This window comes from Symphodus melops (assembly GCF_947650265.1).
Source record: "Symphodus melops genome assembly, chromosome: 17".
Lineage (NCBI taxonomy): Eukaryota > Metazoa > Chordata > Actinopteri > Labriformes > Labridae > Symphodus > Symphodus melops.
The window spans coordinates 17,583,936-17,607,867 of NC_136707.1; the positions used below are offsets into that span (position 1 = coordinate 17,583,936).

A 23,932-nucleotide genomic window follows, 5' to 3' on the forward strand; every position below is an offset into this window, starting at 1 on the left:
ACTCAGTCTATTTCAGAGTCAAGAAACACTGAAATGTTCTTCATAGTATGTCTACATGCTTTTACATCTTTGAATGATTGTATTGTGATAGGTTTAACCCTGCCTTTTTCCTGTTTTGATCGCTTTTGTTTTGCACAGCCAAGTTGAGCCAAGTTGAGTCGAGTAGTGTTTGCAATGAGCTTTGACCGATTGTGTGTCTCTGTGTCATCCAGGCAGTGTGGCGAGTGTAGATAAGCCCCCCCCGTATGAGGTGAAAACCCTTCCCTGTCCTGCAGTATCCGCTCCAAGCAGGAATAAGGGATGTCACGGCTGTTCTTCCTTTTGGCAATGCTGATTTTCTCCTGCAGCATCCAGGTGGGTCCAGAGAGCACGTACACACAAACACACACCTCCTGTACAACACACAAAATCACACAAGCAAGCACTTGGACAAAATTACAAACCTTTACCAAGAGGCAAACGGCTACCATGCAAGCCGTTAAACTCCCCTCTGACCTTTACAGTGCAGGGGTGGGTGTTATCTTGTTAACTCTGCTGTCTCTAACAAGCCAGTGTGTCCCTTTTTTTAATGACACCGGTGTTGCTTGTCTTAACAAGTAGAATGTACAAAACTCCCTGTTACAGTCAACACATAAGACAGTGAAACAATGTCTTAATGATGGATTACATCCTGATCTGGGGGACAGGTTGTTTACAGCTGATGGAAAGATCAGTTTAAGAGAAACATACAACAACCAATACTGTTAATAAAGCCAAAGTTGTCTGTGTAGATTATGTAAAGTAAACATTTATTCTTGCATATTCTTCTTAATTGTTCCACTGTGTCTTTAGGTGTCTCCCACTGCTACTCTGGATAAGCTAAAGGAGAGTTGGACACTGTACATGGAGGAGTGTGATCACAACAACAGTCGAGACCCACCAACCACCGGTGAGCTGCAAATGATGATGTACTGTTCAGTGTTATAGTCTGTGCTAACTTTTTAGACACTGGGATTTGTCACCATTCATACATCCAGTTGATTCTGTGTTGCATAGGCATTGGGTTTGTAAGAGACGAAAACTGACTGCTTCTTGCTCAAAAAATAAAATAAAATAAACCTAATAAAGAGAATAGAGAGAGAATAAACCTGATCTGTAAAGTTGCATGCAGTAAAACCAATAAAATATTATGAAACATTGAGTGCACTCACAAAGATCTCAGCAGGAGCACAAGGTTTTGTCTGCTCTGAGGTTTTGGAAAGTGTGGTGACACACATACTGGATAGTTTATTAAAGGTCCTTTAATACACAGGTATGTGCAGGGCTACGTCGTTGGGATGAAATAAAAAACAATACTTTTCACTTATATGCAGAGTAAAGACATTTATCATCAAAACACTTAAATTGATGGCAATGTTTTTTGAGCCCACCCAGGGCCCCAGTGGGCGTTTCTATTTTGATACAATAAGGGAGACCCCCAAGGAAAAAAGGATAGGAACAACCGATGTAATAAATGTAATAAAGTATTGTCACCAGAGTATGTTGGGCAGCAATTTCCACTCCCTGCTTCAAATACTGTACAATCCCCAGGTTAGCAGCTCCCTGGTGTTCTTCGATTTGCTTTCCCGAACACTCTGCTTTTGCTCACACTGAGAAAGAAAATTGGCTCCACTGACAGAGTGTTTAACTACATGACACACGTGGCACTTCAGTTGCATTATAGTCTGGCTTCGTTTGAATTACCGTCAGAGAATTCTGATGCTCTAACTTATAAAAGCTGCTTCCTATCCTGCAAACAAATCACACCACTTTGCAGCACTCATACAGCCTTTTTGTGAATGTACCAGTAGATTAGCAGGTGTTGACGTGATGGAACAGATGTGTTCATATGTCGAAATTCCACCTGTACAGTTCATGGAAAACAGCACTGTTTACATCCTCTGTCCTCACGATGAAATGTTTGGCATGAGCAGAAGGTCATCTATAACGGACTTTACTCTGAAGTCGAGATGAAAAGCCACGATGTGAACAGATGACATAAGGACCTTCCTGCATCCATCACTTCAAAGTCACGTTATTATAGTCCATGACTTGAACTACTCCAGGCCATAGACATAAACATATAAGGGCAGAGATTATGTGGAAAAATCGTACCCATATTTCATGTGTGTATTTTCAGGCCTTGTGTGCAACAGGACTTTTGACAACTATGCGTGTTGGCCTGATGGACTCCCCAACACTACTGTCAGTGTGTCGTGTCCGTGGTATCTGCCATGGCACAATAAAGGTAATAGATGTGTGCTAGATGCAGTCTGTGTGGCAGGTGTGTGTAAGTGTAGAGTTTAAATAGCCTGCAGAGAACGACATCTGTCTGTACTCGTGTGTGTTTGTGTAGTTAAGCACGGCAGAGTGTATCAGGAGTGTGATGAAGACGGCCACTGGGTTACTACGAAGAATACAAGCGAGTGTGACTCCAATGATCCAAGTCTGGTAAGACATATGTCTCTTTTCCTTCCTTCTGTTAAACATCAGACAAGTCCATTAAATTATACGGAATATACCAATGTTTTGTCATATTTAAAAGGCACACATAAAATGACTGATTACAACGAAGGAGACTCAGAGGTCTATTTTTGTGTTTGCCATTGCAGCAGTACTATGGCCATATCCGGATCATGTACACAGTGGGCTACTCCTTATCACTGGTGGCTTTGGTGTTGGCTCTTGGCATTCTCATATTCTTCAGGTAAAGAGAATTTTCAGTTGAATCCTTTCCAAGCTAAATTTAGCAAAACACAATAACTGGAGTGCACGACAACATTAAATTCTGAATTACACATCAATGTGTGTGAGGGTATTTACAAAGTTGGTATAAAATAAGCTCATTTGTTGAAGCGACAGAAAGAAAAGGGTTGACACCTTTCTTGTAACAGGCAGTTTAATGTAGAGCTGCAGGCAACAATATCCTCTCTTATCTTCTATCTCACCTCAGCTCAAAGATGGAACAAAGCTCACTCTATCAAAGTCTGACAAACAGAAACTTCAAGCAACATTAATGGTCTCTCTCTTGTATCAAGGCGCTAAGCAGTTACTTCCGTTAGTCTTTACTAGTTGCCTGGCAACTGTTGCCAGCCATGAAATAGTTCAGACCACAATCTGACCCTGTTAATTAGCCTATTGACACTTGGACATTTGTGAAAATGTATTAAATAACATTTGAATTGGTCTGCTTCAGAGAGGATTCTGCTTCTGGTCTCAAAAAAAAAAAAAAAAAATCTCACACAATTGCTTATAAAGCGTTCTTGCACATGCACTTTAACATTGAATGATCACAGTCACTGTTATTGCTTTCTCATTCATCAGGAAGCTGCATTGCATGAGGAACAACATCCACATGAATCTGTTTGCCTCCTTCATCCTGCGAGCTCTGTCTATCCTCATCAAAGATGCTCTGTTGGAAGCCAACATCACATCGCATGACCTCAGCAGCAGAGACCAGGAGCAGGGCTTCCCCGAGGCATCTATGCCCCCAGTGGAGCTGCTGTTCAACAATGAGGTCAGTCATGCTCTAAGAACAAGGAAAGACGGGTGGTGTTTTGTAGTGGTCTCAAATCATCAGGGCCCTATTTTACTGATATATGGTGCTGGTCTTAAGTTATTCTGAATGGGAAATGATGGTGTGTCCAAATTATATTTCTGTTACCTTGAACAAAATGACAGATTTCTAAAGGTGTCAGAAGACGTCAGACATGTTGTGGGGTACTCAGGGAAGTTATTCTGTATCGTGATCTCCTACTTTCTGATGTACATATTTATATGTAATAAAATAATTCAGACAAAATTAAGGGTTATTCATACTTAGAGTATTAACATCTGCACATATTGAACATTTTACATTTAAACAGAGAAAAACTTCCCACCAATATTCATGATTAGTTTATGGTTTATGATAAACAGAGCAGCACAAATTCATTGAATCTAATGATGGTGATGAGCAGATGTTTGGATGTGCTGACATATAGAGACAGGGCTTACAAACTCCTGTCAGACAATGAATCAGGAACTTTCTTGCTGCTAACCACTGCACCCCTGTGCATCTATAACTGCATTACTCTGGCTTAAATAATCCATGTGTTGACTTGTTTTTTTAATCAATTATGAATTAAGTCGTTGTTATGTAACATAATGTCACATTTTTTCCTCTGGAGAGATTTTAATTTTTAAAGCTGATATCTAACATTTAACCCTTTTTCTGATGTTGCCCTTTGTGTTCTTATATTATTAATGTCGTCATCAGAGAAGGTCAAGGTTCTGTTTGGCAGAAATGCTTTTTGCAAAGTAAATCATTCTAAAACCGTGAAAGGGTAATGCTAGCCACAGACATCACTGTAGTGATGAATCATCTGAAAGGGGTGAGGGTCAACCACATGGTTTGATGTGTTAGAGGGCTTCTGTTTGTGTTTGGGGTCACAGCTGGCGAAGAATGGGATTGAAGTTTGCTTCTGTTGTACAATGCCTGAATCAGGAGCTCCCATCTGCTGCTCCCCTCATTACTCATATCTAATTAATCTTTGACACAAGGCAGCTTGACAAATGTGACTGCTATGTTGCAGACGACGATCAGCTGTCGCATGGCCGTGGTGATGATGCAGTACAGCATCATGGCCAACAGTTACTGGCTGCTGGTGGAAGGCATCTACCTCCATAACCTCCTGGTCATCACCGTGTTTACAGAGAGAAACTACTTCAAAATCTACCTGTGCATCGGATGGGGTGAGCTAGCCTGTTAGGTGTCTGTTAGGGTGTATTTCTGCATGTTTACAAGTTAAGGTTATTACGCACTGTATGATTTGCCTGCGATATAGGAAATTATCTGAGCTGATAGCTGTAAAAGGCTGTTATACGCTTGTGTACAAAATGACTTTTTTTGTAATCAGACTGCTCTTGTTTCTTCACAGGTGCCCCGTTAATATTCCTTGTGCCCTGGGTTGTAGTCAAATACCTTTATGAAAACCAAGAGTAAGTTCTGGCAGCACACTCACTCTCTGTTGCTAATTACTTAAATCCTGTTACTGTTGCCTCTGACAAACAAACATATTACATTTTAGCTCAGCTGTTTGGTTTCAATAATCAGAACAGCACTTCCAATTAAAAAAAAAAAAAAAAGTTGTCTGTCTGTCTTTTTATGAAGTGTGTGGATGTTGTTACACAGCAGCTCATTGTGATTTTAACACATCATTACTAAACAAAGAGATGGCTGTATTGTTGCCATTTACAGGACCCACAGAAACTAATGTCAGAACAACAGCTGTGTGCAGCCCCTTTATATGTTCAGTTAAATTCTCAACAGCCACACTTGATCTTGCAGTCTCTAAATCAGAAATACACCAAATCAGCAAATTGGGGGGGGGGGATTTTCAAAACCAGACTCTCTAAACTGCCCACAGATGGTGTTATGTTAAGTTTTTAGTGGGTCGTGGCTCTGGAGGTTCAGTTTGGCCGTCAGTCTCTCCAAGGAGAGGAAAGTTTTCTTCCTTAGCCAAAATTGTAAAACACTGTAACACTGATTTACAGGGCGAGTTCAAAAAGCATGTGAGGTGTTTGGTTTATTTTATTTTACAACACTGCTTTTCTTTTTCAGGTGCTGGGAGCAAAATATAAACATGAACTATTGGTGGATCATCCGTTCCCCAATACTACTGGCAGTGGTGGTAATTTCCCTATCCTCCATCTCATTTCATTGCTTCTCCATTTTTTTAAATTTATCTTTTTATTTTTTTTTACAGATAAGACGACAGGCTTTATGTTTCTATTTGTTCACAGTCATGTGAATGTGATATCTTATGATACAGAAATAGGTTGCAGTTAAACCACATAAACTGTTTGGCTGAGACTTGCAAATGCACAGCAGTAAATCTAGTTATGTTATCATCATGATTTTCTGTATCTGAACAATTTCAATTCCGGCTTTCATTTTAGTTTTTACTCGTTTGTGCCATTAAGAATAAATAGCCAATTATAACTCCTACATCTCTATGCAACATTTTCTCACTTTTACTCAAAGAAAATCTTCCACATTAATAACAGTTCATTTACTCATGACGTATAAAAGGCTGTCTGTGCTCCAGGCCTAATATGAAGGCAATATCTTGACAATCAGAGGTTTCTAGATAAAAGCAAAAGCCAACCCTATGGAGGCTTTCTGCTTTTATTGTGGGTGGGCGCAGAAAGGGCCATTTCTTATATACATGTACGTGCAATTTGTCATGGCCCTAGTGTCAGGCTAGTAACAGACATCCCGGCATTTTCCATGCATTAATCGTGCTGCTAAGTGGCCTGTATCTCACAGGAATTCCTGTCTTTGAGTCATTGCAGGGACAGGCCTGCTAGTTCCCATTTCCATGTTTCCTTCTTTATCCTGATCCCACCATATTCAGGCTGCACAGTAGAGCAGAAAACTGAACTCACAAATAAACACTACATGCATGCTTGTGTTTGTCTGACTGCACGTGCAAGAAAACATGTTCTTGCCCTCACAGTCAGTATATAGATATTGTTCAAATTGTAGCGCGTGTATTCAGAGATTTTATCTGTAACGTGTTTACAATGCTGCATTCAGCTGTTTTAAAAGCCCCATTCAAGTTCACAAAATGACTGGCTAATACAGCTCTTGTAAAGTACTGGTAACTTGTAGATACAACGTTACATCATTTCATTAAAAAAACACCCATCGTTTCTTCAAATGCTCACTGCCTGAAAAATGTATCTCTTATGAGAAAAAAATTGTTTCCATGTGTATAAAAAAGGGTCAAAGGGTCACTTCTCTCGAATCACAAAGAAAACAGCTGTGATTTGTTCTCTAATCTCATGTTAAAGGATTTTGCGGACTTCTACAACTTTTGTGCAGATTTACCAAATACTGGTCTATTTACATGTCACTTTTAATAAATCAGAAAAATAATTTTGTCTTGACTGACTCTTACTTGCAGTGTCTTTGTTTTTCACAGATCAACTTCCTTATCTTTATCCATATCATCAAAATTCTTGTGTCAAAACTTCGGGCACATCAAATGAGATACACAGATTACAAATTTCGGTGAGTTCAAACCTCAAAGTAATTTTTTTTTTTTTTTACTTTATTACATGTATTAATCCAGAGTTTTTTTCTCTCTTCCTCTTGTGTCTCTGGATCTCAGGTTGGCTAAGTCAACTCTAACCCTGATCCCTTTGTTGGGTATCCATCAGGTGGTCTTCATCTTTGTGACAGATGAGTCCACCAAGGCAACCATTGGTCTGCGTCTCACCAAACTCTTCATTGACCTCTTCTTCTCCTCCTTCCAGGTCAGAGTCTGGAAAATGAACTTGATAAAAGGCATTTGTTATTTTATTAAGTAAATGAAAAAGAAAAAAAAACATTAAAAAATACTACAGAAGGAATTTATACTCCAACCTCAGCTCCCATGCTAATTTGAGTTCTAACCATCAACATCATGCATGTTCACAGCCAACACCAGAGTAGGCATGCTCAGTTAAACACTGCTAAGTTTAGCTGCATCCAGAGCCTCAATTCGTCACAAAGTAAGCGTTACCTTTAGCTGGCCCGCTCTGAGCACATGTTCACATGTACTTGTTCATGACAGGGCTCAGATAGTCCTGCAGATCCGGGCCTCCCGGGGGCTTCCCCAAAATAACTCACATTCAGCTCTTTAAACCAAGGTCTGCAGAGTCCATAATGGACTCAGCTTTACATCTCTACTTAAGTCAATATTACTTTTGGTGGTCAAACTATGCTAGTTTCACATCCAAGCAAAACATTCAGTGCATTGTCAGTCTATCGTGTGTTAGTAAGCAAACTGTTTCACCCCTAAAGTCCGAGAGCACGTCTGCTTTAAACTGGATTTGCATGGTTTGCTTTACGGCAGCATGTTTGATGTTAATGCAGGTATACAATCTTTTTGAAGCTTTTTTTTCCTACTGCAGATCATCTCAGATGTGACATTTGTTTTGCAATTTTTCTTCCTTTACTTTCAGTTTTGCAGCCAACAAAGAAGTAGGCTACTTTACTCATATGAGTGTCAGTAAGATTCACATTAATAAGTGCACTGAGCTGCTAACTGGCAGTATCACACTGTGACATAATGACAATGACCTTTAAGTTATGGGAACATGGATAATGTGTTAATGTTCAACAACCATGGGGTTGTCTTGATAAAGAAAGAGAAGAGAACAATAGAAACTCCGGAGGAAGAGAAAACATGCAGACATCAGAGTTTATGGCTTTTAATGTTGGGTATTTAAGATGACATTTATGTGAGAATATTGTATCTACAACATTGAGGTAATGTAGAGGACTGTCTCAATGTCGATTTTCTCCACAGGGTCTTTTGGTGGCTATCTTGTACTGCTTTGTCAACAAAGAAGTGAGTCTTCCTGTGTGAACCACAAACACACATTCATCATCCCTCATCTATCTCAAATATTAACATTGATCTTTGCCTCTCCTCAGGTACAGTCTGAGATCCTGAAGAAGTGGAAGCGCTGGAAGCTAGGGAGGAACATTGAGGAGGAATACCGCCACACCTACAGCAATACACCCAACACCAAGACAGCCAGCCTGTTGAACCACGTTTCCAGACTGACTCAGCTCCCAGACATCGCCAAGAGCTCTGCTCCCGTCTGCAGCCCGGAGGAGACGCTTATGCTTGTTGCTGGGTGCCACAACGGTATGATGGATAGCAAGAGAGAAGGGAAGTGCGGGAGCGAGGGAACCATCAGTAACTCCACCTTAGAGGAGGACATCAGCATTACAGACAAGGTGCAGGGCTACGAGGCTCAGAGAGAGAACGTGGAGAGCGATCTCTGAAATGAGCTGGGAACCATAACTTGATGGAAAAAGTTGGAGGGCCTTGAGCTCTCGTCCAGCTCTGACACACTGCCCTGGGTGGCTGTTAAGAGATGGGCTGTCAGAGAGTCATCTGTCAGAGCGGCCTTTGCCTCAGAGATCAGTGCCACTGTGAGACACTCAGCCCCCTTCAAAGCCTGCAAACTGAGAATGATACAGCGAACGCCCACGCTGATGTGTCTCGAGCAATGTGAGCCTTGTAAATTGATTTTTGTAGGTGTTTGATTGACAGTGGAAAAACTCTGCTGCATGTTGGACAGTGCAACAACAGCATCTTGAGGTAGATAAGATGTGTACAATAATGAGAGAAAACCCTGAAACCTCAAATAGCGACAGAAACAAAAAAAAACACACAGGGTCCTTGCTTGAGCCTCTGCTTTAATCGATGTTGTGTAGCAAATGTGTGTTTTGTGGTACTGGAGTTGAAAGGCAAATTGGACATTGAACTGTGTACAAAAAAAAAAAAAGACCAAATAAGTGACACAAAAAACAACCTGGTAAGGAGCTGTGCTTGGATTTCTGTAAATTATTTCTTGTCTGACTTTTTGGAAAAGAAGAAAACATTGGTGTTCAAACAGCCCCATCCAGGGCTCATTTGGAAATTGGCAGCTGTTCCCATCTGGACATTCCTGGCATACATACTGTGTAGATGATTAAAAGACATCAACAGACTGTTTGGGGTGAACTATGAATAAGCTAAAAATGATTAGCCCTTGACTTACGAAAAGAGGGTGTTTTAAAATGTCAATACAAAAAAAAATAAACAATCTTGGATACTGCTTAGGGCTACACTGAAATGCGCCAGATGTTTGTTTTGTTTTTTTTTCCAAGGGATTACATGCAATCCTGTGCCATAAAATGTGTTTTCTCTTCCCCCTGCCACTCAGACATCCTCCGTCTCACATTTATTGGCATAATATATGAACTTCCACGCAGTAGTGCACTCAACCATTGGTGCTCATAGGAGAAACCTTGCACTCAAATCAAGAAGAGAATAAAAATACACAGTATATAGACATGAAATGTAAATCCACCAACATGGAAGGAATCCAACACTTTGAGTCAAAATAACATCTCTGGCACAAAGGTGATTGGACATGATAAACACATATACATATGTTGCCATGCATGCAGACTGCTGGATTTATGAAGCTCAACCTGCAAATCATTTGCAGAGGCTTCTTGCAGCAAGACGTCAGGGAGACTGTACTAACTCCATGTTACTCTACATGTGTAATATGCTGCCATATTGTGTGTGTGCCGGGGCTGTAGAGTGGACACTGAGAACAAATCCTTGAACCCTAAATGCAGAACAAAACATTTACTAAGCATTAGTGACAATGAAAGCTGAATTATTGGTACATTTGCTTTGGATAATGCTTAAAAGAAGAAGCCTCCTACATTAATCGAGTTTGCCAGAACTGAATCAACAACTGTGTATGTATGACTTTTTGCAAAATGTTAATTTATAATTGGTAGAAACTGTGTATGTGTATGTACAGTATTTGTTTGAACGGATGATTTAGTTAATTGCCGTCAAGATATTTTAAGGCATGTCTGTACAGGTATTTTTCAGGTGGGTATGAATGTGTATATTTTCAGTATTCCAGATAAATAGACATGTTACAGTGAGATGACTCATTGCTGCATCCAGATGGGTTGATATAATGAAGTACAACTGGTTTCACACAGAGCACAGACTCAGTCTTGCTTTTGCATATATAGTTTTGCACCACGTGACATTCCCCGATGGCAAGGCAATGTAATGAATAAGGTAAATGCAGCTCTGTGGTTAACAATGGAAGCCAGTGCTACTGCCTGTGTTCTATTTTGTATTGCAGAGCTCAGTAAGAGCAAAACAGCGTTTTCCATTCAGATAATAGCTCGACACTTCAGCCAGGTGCTGCTGGTGTTGAGAAATTGCAGGCTGGGGCTATTATCAATCATCAACCGCTGAAGATTGTAGTAGAGCAGGTAGACATCAATACTTAGAATTGTGCAGGAAGCATGATGCACACACTGCTTTTTCTGTTTTTCAGAGGTCAGAAGTGTTTTTTTTGTTCTACAGAGATGGATAAATATTAAGAGACTGACATAGTGAAATGGTATTGAGTAAAATATGTGATAAAAGTCTATTGCTAATTTCATTAAAAAAAAAAAAAATCATATTTTTGAAGCTGTGATCATAAGCCCATTCATGTTTGTTTTTTGAAGCCAGCAGCTTGGGTCACTGCCCTCTCTGGACCAAAGTGGTTCTGTCTGAATGTATTCTCTAAGAGGCCCAAACCAGTATATTCCTTTTTCAGTTCCTCTTAAAAGTGCTCATGTACAGTATGTTTGCTATAAGGAACCAAACAGTAAAAAACTGTGTTCAGGTGTAGTTCATCATATATTGTGTCTGCATATCAAACTTTGTCTAAATGGTGAAAGAATAAATTGAAATGTAAGTGAAACGGGGCTTTTATTTGTTGCGTCTTTTGTGTGATGAAAAAGAAAAGAACACATAAAACCAGTATCCCAAAGGTGCCAGTATTCTTCATCACAGCTTGAACACAGTCTGCCTCCCCTGACATTTTTCTGATGTCAGAATAACTGAGGGCTGTGTTTCTATAAAGGCCTGTGTTCCCTAAGGCTGAGTTTTTTTTTGTGTGTGCTGGCAATACATTTTAAGAAAACAATACATTTCAATGTTTTCATTGCCTGGAGTGGGAAAACACCCAGTGACAGCTTTTATGTATGGCTGCACTCAGCACTCTCAGTTGAAGAAAGTTCAGCTGTGTTCATCAATATCACCTGTCCCTTGTTGACCAATCAGAAAGAATAAAAGGTTAGACCTCTGATATGAGCTGTGTCAACAATATTAGGACCAGATATGCATGTATCTCTCTGCAGGGGTTTTCAGGGCTATAGAGCTTCTGCTAATACCGAAACAATTCCTTTACATTTTCATGTTCTCTTATGATATTGTATTTAATAAAAGCAAATATCAAGCCCAGTAACCTAGCAACATGAAAAACCTCTGAGAAGCCCTCTGAAACTAATGTCATGAGCACAGACAGCGCGAGCACAGTTAATGGACACACGCAAACTTTCTCAAAATCATGTTTGAGTCCATGATTGCGAGCTTTGCTCGTCAAGTCAAGGGTTCTAACTTTTCTCTTTTTTGTATTTTGTACTTTAAGCTTTTGAAACTGTTATTTGTTGTTCTTGTTTTTTTTTAAAATTAATTTTAATGTCAAACCAAGTTTGGCCGCATGACCCTCGACTGGACGACCGACTTATGTGCGATAGCTAAGCCACAATTATTCTCTCTTCTTATGTCTCTGACAGGCTTTTAGGGCAAACGTGTAGCTCTCATGACATCACTATCCTTAGTGTGGCAATGTGGAATGTAGGTGTACATTCATGAATGAATATTTATCAATCTACATCAGATATCACAAAACTACTTCAATTATATATGTCTGATGGAAATGCACACACATATTATTTTATTAATCAACACTGTAGGTGAACTGATGTGCTTCAGCAATTGATAAAATCACAAGAGATTACATTAGTGATCTAAAATTCTTTCTTTATTATACCTCACATGGGTTTAATATCAGTGCTGCAGTTTCTTCTGGAGGTCTTAAAAGGCAATGAATACTTCCAAATATCATGTTTGTTTGAGGAGGATTTGCCCTATTGGATAATGCAGTACAGTCACAAGAACTGTTTAATTTAAACAGGCAAGCCTTACTTTTACAGATGTGATGCATAGAGCATAGAGGCAATACCCATAAGATATCATGCTGTTCTGATGGAGACAATGACTGTGCTCAAGAAGGGAATCGCTATGAGCACTGTGTCTTTCCTGTTGCTCTCCCTGTATTGTCATCTTCTTCTGTCATTCTTACTGTCTTTGTGTGTTCCTTTAATGTGAAAAAAAGATCTCTGGCACTTTTTTCTCCTATGTGCTGTTGTAAATTATAGAGGCCACATTGTACATTGTAAACAAAGAAATTTGACAGTGTTTTAGGTGCAAATTGAGCTGCCTCCTCTCTGAACATAGTAAGAACATCTGTTGACAGGGGCCACCATTTGATGATGTTTTTATATCTCTCTCTTTTTTTGTCTGGCATTATCAATGGGTGTTGGACAAGCTATTTCTTAACACTACAACTGGAGGGAAAAAAGCATGACATTATAGGAGGCTGTGAGGCTGATTTCAGCACAAAGCTCAACCAAATACAAAGCTATTTGCATAAAATCATTAACAATTAAATATCTACCAGTTTATTTTATATAAACATGATTCACATTCAAAACATGCAACCATATTGATTGTTGATGAATGAACCACAACCACCTTTAGACCCGCAAGTGTAATGATTGGTTAAGTGGATCGAAACTGGGAAGAGGACGAGACCATAGACTGTAAATATTGATAGACGAACCCAGAGTGGCCTCACTCATCTGTCACTGCAGGGGGCTTTAGAGTCCCATCGTTGTGTCTAAAATGTTCACCCTAATGTTCCGTCAACTTAACAACAACCTAAGATCTGGAACGGGTTTCAGCTTTCTGACAAACAGCTACAACACACCACTCTGTCAGGCCAACTACTTTACGTACCTTATTGTGAATAAATGTTGTCCTTCATGAAATGAAAAGGGATGGGTAATCAAAAATGTTGACCTCTGTACAGTGGGGGATGTGCAGTATTTATATATGTGTTTCTAGGCAAATAATTCTTGAAAACAAATAAGGTTTGGTCTATTTCAAGTTATAGGCAAAACTCAATTTCCTCTTTATAATTGGCTGTGACACTGGTGGAGCAAACGTTGCAACCAAGCATGACATTGGGTGAATGCATATCTGTCCCAATTTCAAATGACAAAATGTCACATTATATATTATTCTTGCACGAAACCATTTCAGATAAAAAGCACATAGCATAACTCATTGAATAGCATTTCCTGCTGTTTCCCAGCTAGAGTGAGGCATAGGTTATCCTGTTTCACACAGGTCGTAGAACGGAGGAGAGATGACAAGCAAACAAAGAGGGGGGTGGGGGGTTCATTATGTCGTTAGTGTATGAGCGTCACAGGTCAGGTTGTTAGAGCTCATTAGCTGCATTATCAACTCTCTCTCTCTCGAGCACAACAGAGTCCCTTGGGTTCACACACTCTGGGTCGAGACAACCTGGTCAACTGAAGTTACATCCCCGTGTAATATGAGGAAGACCATCTCAGCTTACCAACTCTCATTGCGGCCCAATAGTCTGAATGAACAGCCCCGCATGGTATGGTCACAAGCAAGCAAATAAAATCAAATAAAAGTGCAATTCATTCCTCTTCATCAAAAAGATCAAGTTGATAAAACACATATCTCAATGTGAGGATTTGAGCATCGGCAGTTTAGCAGAGTGAATTTCACCAGTCTGATAAATATTAAATTACAGGCTTGAGTACTTACATTAATTTTTTAGAGTGATTGAAGTGATATGAATTTTGAAAGGGAAGCTTGAAGACAGATATTGTTCATTTTTGACAAAGCAGGGCTAGCTGTTTATACTTTTTATTCTTATAGCTATTGGCAAATAGTCTTTACAGACAAGAGAGCTGTATCAAACTACCCCATGCCAGAAAGGAAATAAGCCTCTTTTTTAAATTTTGATGGGCCTAAAAGGCCATGAAATACTAACCTCAAAATCATCAGTCTTTTCAAGTCCTGTGGTAATTCACAACTTCCAGGCTTTCTTTATCATTATTTTAATTTCCAGAGGCAAAAGGATAAAAAGGACATCTGTTATAATTTACACACATAAAGCTGTAAATGCTTTTGTAATAACCTCAAAAAGCAAAGGTCTGACATTCAAAGAAAAGCAATTTTGAATGGACTAAAAAGAACTTCTTCAATTGCTTTCATCCTGCTATTATGTAAGACACTAATTCTCTTCAATTGTAAGTCGAACGCCAGGCAGAGTTGGACCAATTATTTCATCCATAAATGATGAATGACATGACAGATTTAACAGCTTGTGATGGTGACATCAGATCTAATTCTGAGTAAGAGTGTCTCTGTCTACTTTCTGGTCCATGACATAAGAATATGATAAGGCGTTCCAAGGATGATGAGGAAAATAATTCCACTTAGACAAAAACAACATTTATTTTGATTAGTTAGAATGTATTCAGTATGTGTCCAGACATCTCCTACTGTTTATGAACATTAAGAAGGATGGTTTGAACTGTGGTTTGTGTCAATTTTTTGCCCCATATGAACAAAGTGATACGTCTCATCCAAGCAGCATCCCCCAGTGTTGAAAAATGGAGCCAATACGAATGTGCAAGAAACTGCAGTGTCCACTTGGGTCTGTCTGCAAAAGCCCAAAAGTGCTATTGACATAAATGTTAAAAGTCAAACATTGTGCAAAATACACTTTTCCATGTTTTTTGTGTGTGTCATTGGTCCATCTCCACAGTTAAAATTCCTCTCTGTCTTTTGCCTGCTTCAAATGTGTGCTCAAAGAGGCTCAAAAGATTTTTCCTTTGTGACATCAGAAAGGACAGTAACCCATCCCACAGTTTCTGATTATGTTCTTAACATGTGTAACTTGTGCTTTTAAATTAAAAACATCATCATGCTTTCATTTATCAGTCAAATTGATCATATATAGATATATCATTTTATCATATTATTTCTCCTAATCATGGCAGTGGAAATGTAAAAAAAAGACTGTTTTGGCACTGTATAGTCTATCAATTTGTCTGAAACCAACACCCTGTGGCAGTGATTACAAACAATACAAGCTATAGAAATAGTCAAACTTCTTTGCCCATCTTCATACTTAACATGCATCATTGTCCACAATCACCTGACACCTCCTTCCAATTAGTGGTCTAATTAAGCTGATTTCAGGTCTTTTCCTGTGCTCTCTCATTGCCAGTTCTGACCTAACCACCGCACCAGCATCCACCTGTATAGGTCTCAAATTTGGGACTTTAAGATATTATTCCATCACTCTTCAATTTTCTGCATGTAAATTAAAACTGCTAGAAGTCATCAGCTTGGAGAATTTATTAGCAGGGAAGCTGTTAGCTAATAGCTGCTAGGATGTGACACTATTACGTAGCTGACCATCAGCATCCGGCTTACACACCGCCTATCAAATATTGCACAGTCGGCTGTGGAAACAGGATCCGGCTTTATCCAACCAAACCATTCCAATATACTGATCAATACCGGACCATTGGTTTTTAAACTGGGCTTTAGTTGTTCCTGTCTTTAACTGTAAACTGAATTTAAGGATTTTCTTTTCTTTCAGAACACTTTTTTCTTTTTGCCATTATCAAACTTCCCATTCAAACATACATTAGCAGCATAGTTGCTTCCTACCTCGTGTATTAAAAATAATTATGGATTGTCTTTTATTTTAATACTTTTTTTTTTCTTATGATTCCTATGTGGTTAAATTATAGTAATCTAACCAAACGCTGCGTGCTATGTATTATTACTTGTACCATACTCCATCGAATGCCTGTGGGTAATTCCTCACACTTGTGGAAACCACTTGATAAAATGCTTGATATAACCCCCACAATGCAGCCCATAGTTCCATCACATTTCAATAATGCATATTTATGTCTACTATTGTTTGTTTTACTCAGAATTAAAAATCCTTGCCGGAAGGAAATGAGCAATTACGGCATATGGCAAACATCCCAGGACTTTCAGAAACCAAACAGCTCTTTGTGGTTTCTCTGGGGAAGGACAGCAGCCAATATCATCTGGCCAAGTTTGTAGTTTCCTTTGAAGACTCTTACCACTTCACTTCAGTGACACTACTCTGTAAAGACTGCTGATCCTTTTCAATGACTGTTTGAATCCCATCATTACCTCTTCATTCCAAGATCTCTGAGTTGTCAAAATCCCTGAGGTTTCATACTTATACCCATCGCTCTTTTATGGAACATAAGCCATTGACCACTGTCTGCCAGAGTTTTCTGTCCGGAGATTCTTTTCCATGTTGTTCTGCTATTTTTTATTTCAGTCTTGAGGTCTCCACGCCAGGTGTTCTTGGGCAGGAACATTTTATATTGGACCGAGGCAGAAAACACCATCTGTGCTGACTCTTCTGTTCGGTGTTTGTCAGCTTTTGTGGGCTGATCCAGTTACAAGTAAGGGTGACCCCAGTCGAGTACTTGACGGTTCATTCGTCGGAGCCTCAGTCGAATGCCAGTATCAAAGCACATTTTGAAAAAAATCTTCTTATACAAACATAATGCTGCTCAAACATCACTTATGGGTCTCCATACAATCAATATGAATGTTGTTTGCAAGCCACATGAACTTTGTTACTGACTCTAAAGTAATCCTTTGGATAATACCAATCGGCTTCCTAATAGAACAATAGACATTCAGGCTGGGTTGGAAAAACTAAGCACCAAATGAAGCTCTTGCAGAAGTTCAGTCAGTCTATTGCCTTCACAATCCAGTCTTTCTCTCCTTCTTCCCTTTTTGCATGCTCACTGATGTTTCTGCTGTCATTCTTGAGCTGTCATTGGGTAATCAGCGGTACTCATCCAACCAATTACTGTCACAACAAGGGTTGAAAAACAAATGAGGAGGACCCGATTGCAGGAACAAACAAAAGATGATATATTTAAACATATATACATATATATTTATATTAAAAAACTTAATTTAAAAAAAAACAAAGTCTATAAAGACCAACAGGGACCCACAAGGAAATACTGGAAACACTGACAAGGAACTCTAACTAATATTATACCAGCAGACTGCAGAAGCGAATGATCTAATACAGAGGGGAAAAACCAGAGACTAAATAGACATGGGGTAATCAGACACAGGTGAGACTAATGAGACAGGTGAGACTAATCAGGGTAATCAAGACAGGAGGGAAAACACAGAGAGGCAGGAAACAAGACAACACTGAGGACCAGAACTAAAAATTAAAACAGGAAACACTTTAGTGTTGAACTGAACTAAGAAACACACAAGAGAAACAGACGTCAAAACTCTGAAATAAAACATAAACAAAACCAAACCATGACAATTACATGGTGTTCCTTCCTCATTTTTAGCCTATCATCATTCTGCTCTCCTTTTACATAGGATTATTATCCTGCCTTAGATCCTTCATCCTGGGGTTTTGTTCGCCCCTCCACCTCCCCATCACTGCTCGTCTTTGCAGAATCATCCTCCGTCAATTCTTCACCCATCTTATCTCATCATCACATTCACCACCATCATTGTGCCCATCGTGCCCAAGTGCCAAAGTATTTCTGTCAAGTCACATTTCAATGTTATTCATCATAAATAACTAATCTCTTAATTCTCTTGTTAGTGGAGTGGCTTAGCTAAAAAAATATGAGGGAATTGTGCACTTTGTGATAAAAGCATGAAATTTGGTACACTTATAGCCAAAGGCATTCTGAAAATAATATGTCTCTCCTAACTGAACTATTTACACTCAGTTGGAAATTGTGAGCAAATCAATCAGAAAGGTTTTAGTGATGTTTATGCCAACCCACTTCTAAACAGCACTGAAATAACCTCCCACTATTGTGAGATTATGAGTCAGGACAGAGTTACATACTGCCCTGAGATTATTCCCCAACCCCTCATGGTGACTGACGTGTTACAGCCTTAACACTGCAACTGTGTCTCTATATAAAATATAAATCATTAAATGAACCTACAAGTCAGTGTTTGACTATTCGGTGGTGAGAATATGTTAGTGCTAACAAACAAACACTAACATAACTAACAACAAAGCTAGGATGTTACTTCTTGCCTGTCATGCCAGCCCACACAAGAGGTCAAAAAGGTTTTATCTTCTTACTACAAGTAAGCTTTTTGAACCCTTCAAGCCTTTCACTCCTTTGGTGAAGTTGTACCAGAAAACCCTCTTCTGCTTCTTGAATGCTAGCCCACACATAGACAGAAAAAAATAAATAAATCATAAAACACTCAAACTTTCCAAAAAGCCAATGTACCAGACTGTCAAAGACAACTCATTTTTCAAAGCTGAAGGTTCTTGTCAAGAATGAATCAAATACTCGGAAAAAGTTCAGTCCATTATGTGTTTCTTTTAGAGAAACCTTCATGCCTTTCAAGCTTGTCAAAAATGTCATTGCAAAGCAGAAAGGATGAGGATAAAAGAAGCAGCAGGAAACACAAAATCCACAAATATTTCTATTAAAAATAACTGTAGTTTGACAATAAAAATGACAATTTAAAACTGAAGTGAACTGTTTCAATTTTTTTCCATATTCTTCCACTTATTACATTTCCATTTCAGAGTTTCACTGCAGCGATAATTCTCAAAAGCTTTGAAGGGACTAAGTGTACTTCAATCAAGTTCCATTGACATGACTTTCATCTTATCCACAGGTCAAAGTGTGGTGAGAACTCAGGCTGTATTTCGAAGGCAGTGTTTGCTAAGCTGCACGCTGGGCTACACAGGTGCTTAAAAAACCTGCTAGTGATGGAGCGTTCCTGGTTTAAAACCCTCTAAAAGTTTCATCACTGTCAATGTGGGCAATTTAATTCAACTATATCTAACTTATTGGAGTTTAATCCCTCATGTCTTTATTCCCCTGATTACATCGTGTAAAGCTTTGTATTGAGTGTGGAAGCACAAAAGGTAGGATCAAACCCCAGAATTGAGTAAAACAGCATGATTAGAATGGATTTTCTTGCCGAACGGAATCGATGAGCCACGTGAGCGGAAGAGGAAGCCGCTTGACATCTGTATGACCTTCTAAATGGGACTCTTTGACCAGACTGTGACCTTTTTATAGAAGTCTCAGATCAGTAGATCCCTTCCTTGCCTGGAGGATCAAAAATAGCATCTTGCTCATGACCTAATTGATACTCTGACTAAAGAGTCAGCGAGAACATGTGACAAGTGATTTATAGCTCGCCTTGTAGTGCGTAGCTAGACCTTTAAGCAGTGACTAAGAGGCTGCATCACCATCAGGCAGTTGTGCTAGAAGCTTCTGGTGTACATTGAAGAGACGTCCAGTGAAGTAAAGGCAGCCAGGTTCACTCCTTCAACAGTAATCCTACAGGATTATTGGACAGGATCAAATATTGAAATAAGGTTGTTGTCAAGAAAAAAGAAGCCCTACATTAAACTAATGCACAATTATCCAATCCTGTTTTTTTTTCGGAGCACAACCATTTTTCCAAAAAAAAATGTTGTCAGTGAAGAGAGAGCATTTGCAGCAGGAGACGGCTGCCTGGCCTCCTTGAGCCAGTTTATATTTCTTGTATTAAAGATGCAACCTTCTTCATACAGACACTTGGTTCAGATGTTATATCCAAAGAGGGAATTCAGTAGTGGTGGTTTAGAAAATGGAAAACAAAAGTAGTCATGGTTTAATACATTCCCTTTGTAATCCATCAAGAAAAAGACCTGATTACAGAAAAAGATATTGCTACTCACCATGAAGCCATATCCTCTGGTGAGAATCCTTAGTGGTCTGCCTCTGGTGTCTTCTACAAGCCATTTATGCATTGGACCATAATCTGAAGAATAAGAAAGATTACTATCTGAGACCACACATCAGTGTATCAGTGATCCTCCTGCAGATCCCTCAGATGAATAAAGGTGAACTCTACCTTATCTCACCGTGTGAACGCTCCAGTTTAAGTCTGCCCATGAAGAGGTGTTGTGTGTCATTTCCTTCGTAATAACTTGGCTGTTTTCTGTACAAATATTCAAAAAAAAAGGGAGTGTGGATCTGCACTGCTTATTGGTTTTCAATCACAAGATCGAGAAGGAATGATGAACAAGAACCAGACCAAACTGATGGTTTTGATTTTTCTTTTTGTTGCTGTAAAATGACATGTATTGTATATAATGTAGGTATATTCTCATGGATTAAACATCTGCAATGATTTAAAGAGAGTTTGATTGGAATGTCATTATTTCTGCTGGTAAAGGTCAAAAATGTATTATCAGAAAAAAGTTATATTGTGATGTGATTATTCTAACCACTTCTTTTGGCTCATAGTTCTCATCGTGCCATTGAACTTACAAGAGGGTTGAGTTGGCTTCATGGAGTTCATCAATCTTTGGCAGACAACTGTGAGGCAACTTGGCAATAAAAGACAAAAGCACACTACATCTCCACTGACAGATTGTCATTTGTTACTTCAGACTCGCCATTACACTATCATATAAGCTAATATGGTGACTGAAACATCAAGCACAATAGCAAACCTTCATTCATGATCAGGCATCATGTCTGCTTATTTAAAGAATTTATCGTATCTTTATTTGTACTGGACCATCCAATGAACCCAAATCAAAAAAAGTCAATTTATCATGAGGCACTAATGGCTTGTGTCTGTACTGTTCATTATTTCTCTAAGATAGTGTCAAAATAATGGTTGAGACGATTACTTTAAAGGAAGACAAGCAAAGTACTTTTTATCTCTGTTAAGGCTCCACTCTAGAGAACACACACAGTGTTATGTCTAACTTATATGCTGTTGGGGTAGACCAGTGTAAATAATACAACCACCAGGTTGATATGCCAAGCTAGTAAGCAAATAGTAGCTAAATAATACAAGCATTTAAAGGACTAATCTGTAAGATATTGATTGAATTATATCACGTAATGAACGTACTATATCATCAGCATAATATGTTGACTTGCTGGCTGGGTGTAGCTTCAACTATAAATACCCTTTTGTTTCCTTGGAGCCCCATCGCTCTACTTCACCTCGTCACTCGGCACCTGGTATGCCTGGATTCACTCCCCCTTGCTCCTTTTGCACAATTATTTCTTATTTCACAATGAAATTACTGTTAAATTGTTCCTCTGGGTCCAGAGTCTGGGTACTTAACCTTTGTGCCGAGTCATAACAAGCCCTTTCAGGGTAACGGCTGACCATCAAGTGTTGGGATGCTTTGTTTTATGTTTTTATCTGTGCTGTTCTTTGTCTATATATTGACTTTGGATCAACTGTGTTGTGTGTAAAGTGCTATATAAAAAAAGTTGAGTTGCGTTGAGGTGTTGCAGTGATGGCAGTGGGAAAGCAAACTGGTTCATATAAACATAATTGATTTGACCCTACCTAAAAGGGTCAAATCAAGATAAAAAGGAATATGTATGAATAAATGAATGAAAACTTTTATTACCCCTAGGGAAATTTGCCTTGCGCCTGACAGCATAACACACTATACAAACAAAACATTTACAAGAGAGCACAAAAAAATAATAAAAGCACATAAAACACACTAAAACATCACATAACTATATATATATCTCATGGCAATAAGAAAGTCCTTCTCCATTCAGAGTGGTTAAACTCCTTCAGTTCAGTACTTCCTCCATTTTAAAGCTTATTTGTCTAGAAGACAAGTGGTCCGAAGTCTAATCGTATTAGAAATGAATCATAGCAGGCTGAATAATTGCTTAATGTAGGATTTGATTAAATGTTCATTAACTAGAGTTTGTGTCAGCTCTAAGGAGATTCCTGCAGTGACAGCAGCTTTCCTCACCAGACAGTGTTAGGGACATGTGAACCATGGCCAACATAATGGAAACATTAAGATATGACACTGTCAGACTACTTGATTCCAGACAAAATCAAGACACTATCTCTTCGTCCACTCACTGGGTTATCATTGGATACCTCCATCCATATAAATGTATGACATTAATATTGTGCCCAGAGGTTAAGTGTTTCCAATCTGCTCTGTTAAGAGGCGATGGAGCATCACAGATAGATCTAAGAGTCTCTCTCTCTCTCTCTCTCACACACACACACACACACACACACACACACACACACACACACACACACACGCACGCACACACACACACACGCACACGCACACACACACACACATGCACACTATCAGTATATCCTAGTTTCCCTCAGGATAATATAGCCTACTTTGCCTTGCAGAATACATTTAAATATAATAGAATGAGCTTCAGAAACCAAGCCTCTAACAACTGTAAATTCAGAACAAAACAAGACAAAAACCCTCAAGCATAAAAAAGGAGCCAGCGGATATTCGCGCAGCTCACAACTTGCACATAAAGTTGTACCATGAAACAGCAAGTGAACGCAATAAATTATAAAAATGATATGTCTTTTATAAAGAATAAGTCAAAGGACTGGGGGTGATGCATAACCAAATAAGGTCTGCATAACTCTCATCCTGGTAACTCTCTGCAAATGCTTTTAAGGAAGCGTCATAAAATATGACTGTTGGCTAAACCCTCTCCTCTCAATGATTATTCATGAGAGTCATATCTGAACACCCGTGACTTTATGAGGTAAATTTAAGCACATGCTTTAGGAAGAATGAAATTATTTGAAAGACTTTGAATGTTTCTCGTCACCCACTCTTTAAATCAAGGGGTCTCCTGAGGCAAAACACACGACGAAAAAAGATGACAGTGGAAGTGGCGGACAAAGCAACAGAGTCCGCTATAAGTGCTTTAATGAGAATATTTGCTTTAAGTCTATGTAGTTTGACAGAATCAAAATATCAACAAGAAGGCGAATAGGAACATGCAGGAGTACAGAAAACATAAGCCAACCATTTTATTACATGAACGGAGACGACAGTGTTTGTGTGCTGACAGTCTATCGTCTATGGTTGTCAAAGTGAATTTCTCTCTCTCTCTACATCGTGCTGCATTCTCACATCAGCTCTCAAGGAGTTTTGAGCAAGTGTGAACAAGGCTTTAGTAACAGTTGTGATTTTAAACTGCTTAACAGGAGCAGTTAGCTCAGTAGCTTTACCAATCTTTGATAGTCTAATGACTCTTTAAAAGGCTTTTTGGAGTCTTGCTGTTAATAAATGCTCAATGATCCCAAATGAACATTAACACTATCTACTATAATTATACTAAAAGCTTATCTGTGGGAACCATTATTGACACTCTGAGAAACTGATGGCCACCCATCGCCCCTCTCCTCTTCTGAGCTATCATTATTACTTTATTTCAATTTAGACAATTCACTAAAGCATAATAAAACTGTATTGCAGTTCAAATAAATTGTTTAAT

At 39.0% G+C, this 23,932-nt stretch overlaps 1 protein-coding gene across 2 annotated transcripts in view; it reads left to right on the plus strand.

The window, feature by feature from the left end:
- Nucleotides 1-11,339, plus strand: part of gcgra (glucagon receptor a) — a 40,275-nt gene extending 28,936 nt beyond the window's left edge. For both annotated transcript variants that reach the window (XM_079365685.1, XM_079365684.1), the window contains 13 exons: nt 213-354; nt 832-928; nt 2,159-2,266; nt 2,375-2,469; nt 2,631-2,725; nt 3,343-3,535; nt 4,593-4,752; nt 4,938-4,998; nt 5,621-5,690; nt 6,987-7,075; nt 7,176-7,320; nt 8,358-8,399; nt 8,486-11,339. In XM_079365685.1, coding sequence (XP_079221811.1) covers nt 301-354; nt 832-928; nt 2,159-2,266; nt 2,375-2,469; nt 2,631-2,725; nt 3,343-3,535; nt 4,593-4,752; nt 4,938-4,998; nt 5,621-5,690; nt 6,987-7,075; nt 7,176-7,320; nt 8,358-8,399; nt 8,486-8,842 — 1,566 coding nt within the window. In that variant the 5' untranslated portion in view covers nt 213-300 and the 3' untranslated portion in view covers nt 8,843-11,339. The remainder of the gene's footprint in view (nt 1-212; nt 355-831; nt 929-2,158; nt 2,267-2,374; nt 2,470-2,630; nt 2,726-3,342; nt 3,536-4,592; nt 4,753-4,937; nt 4,999-5,620; nt 5,691-6,986; nt 7,076-7,175; nt 7,321-8,357; nt 8,400-8,485) is intronic.
- Nucleotides 11,340-23,932: the final 12,593 nt, after the last annotated feature.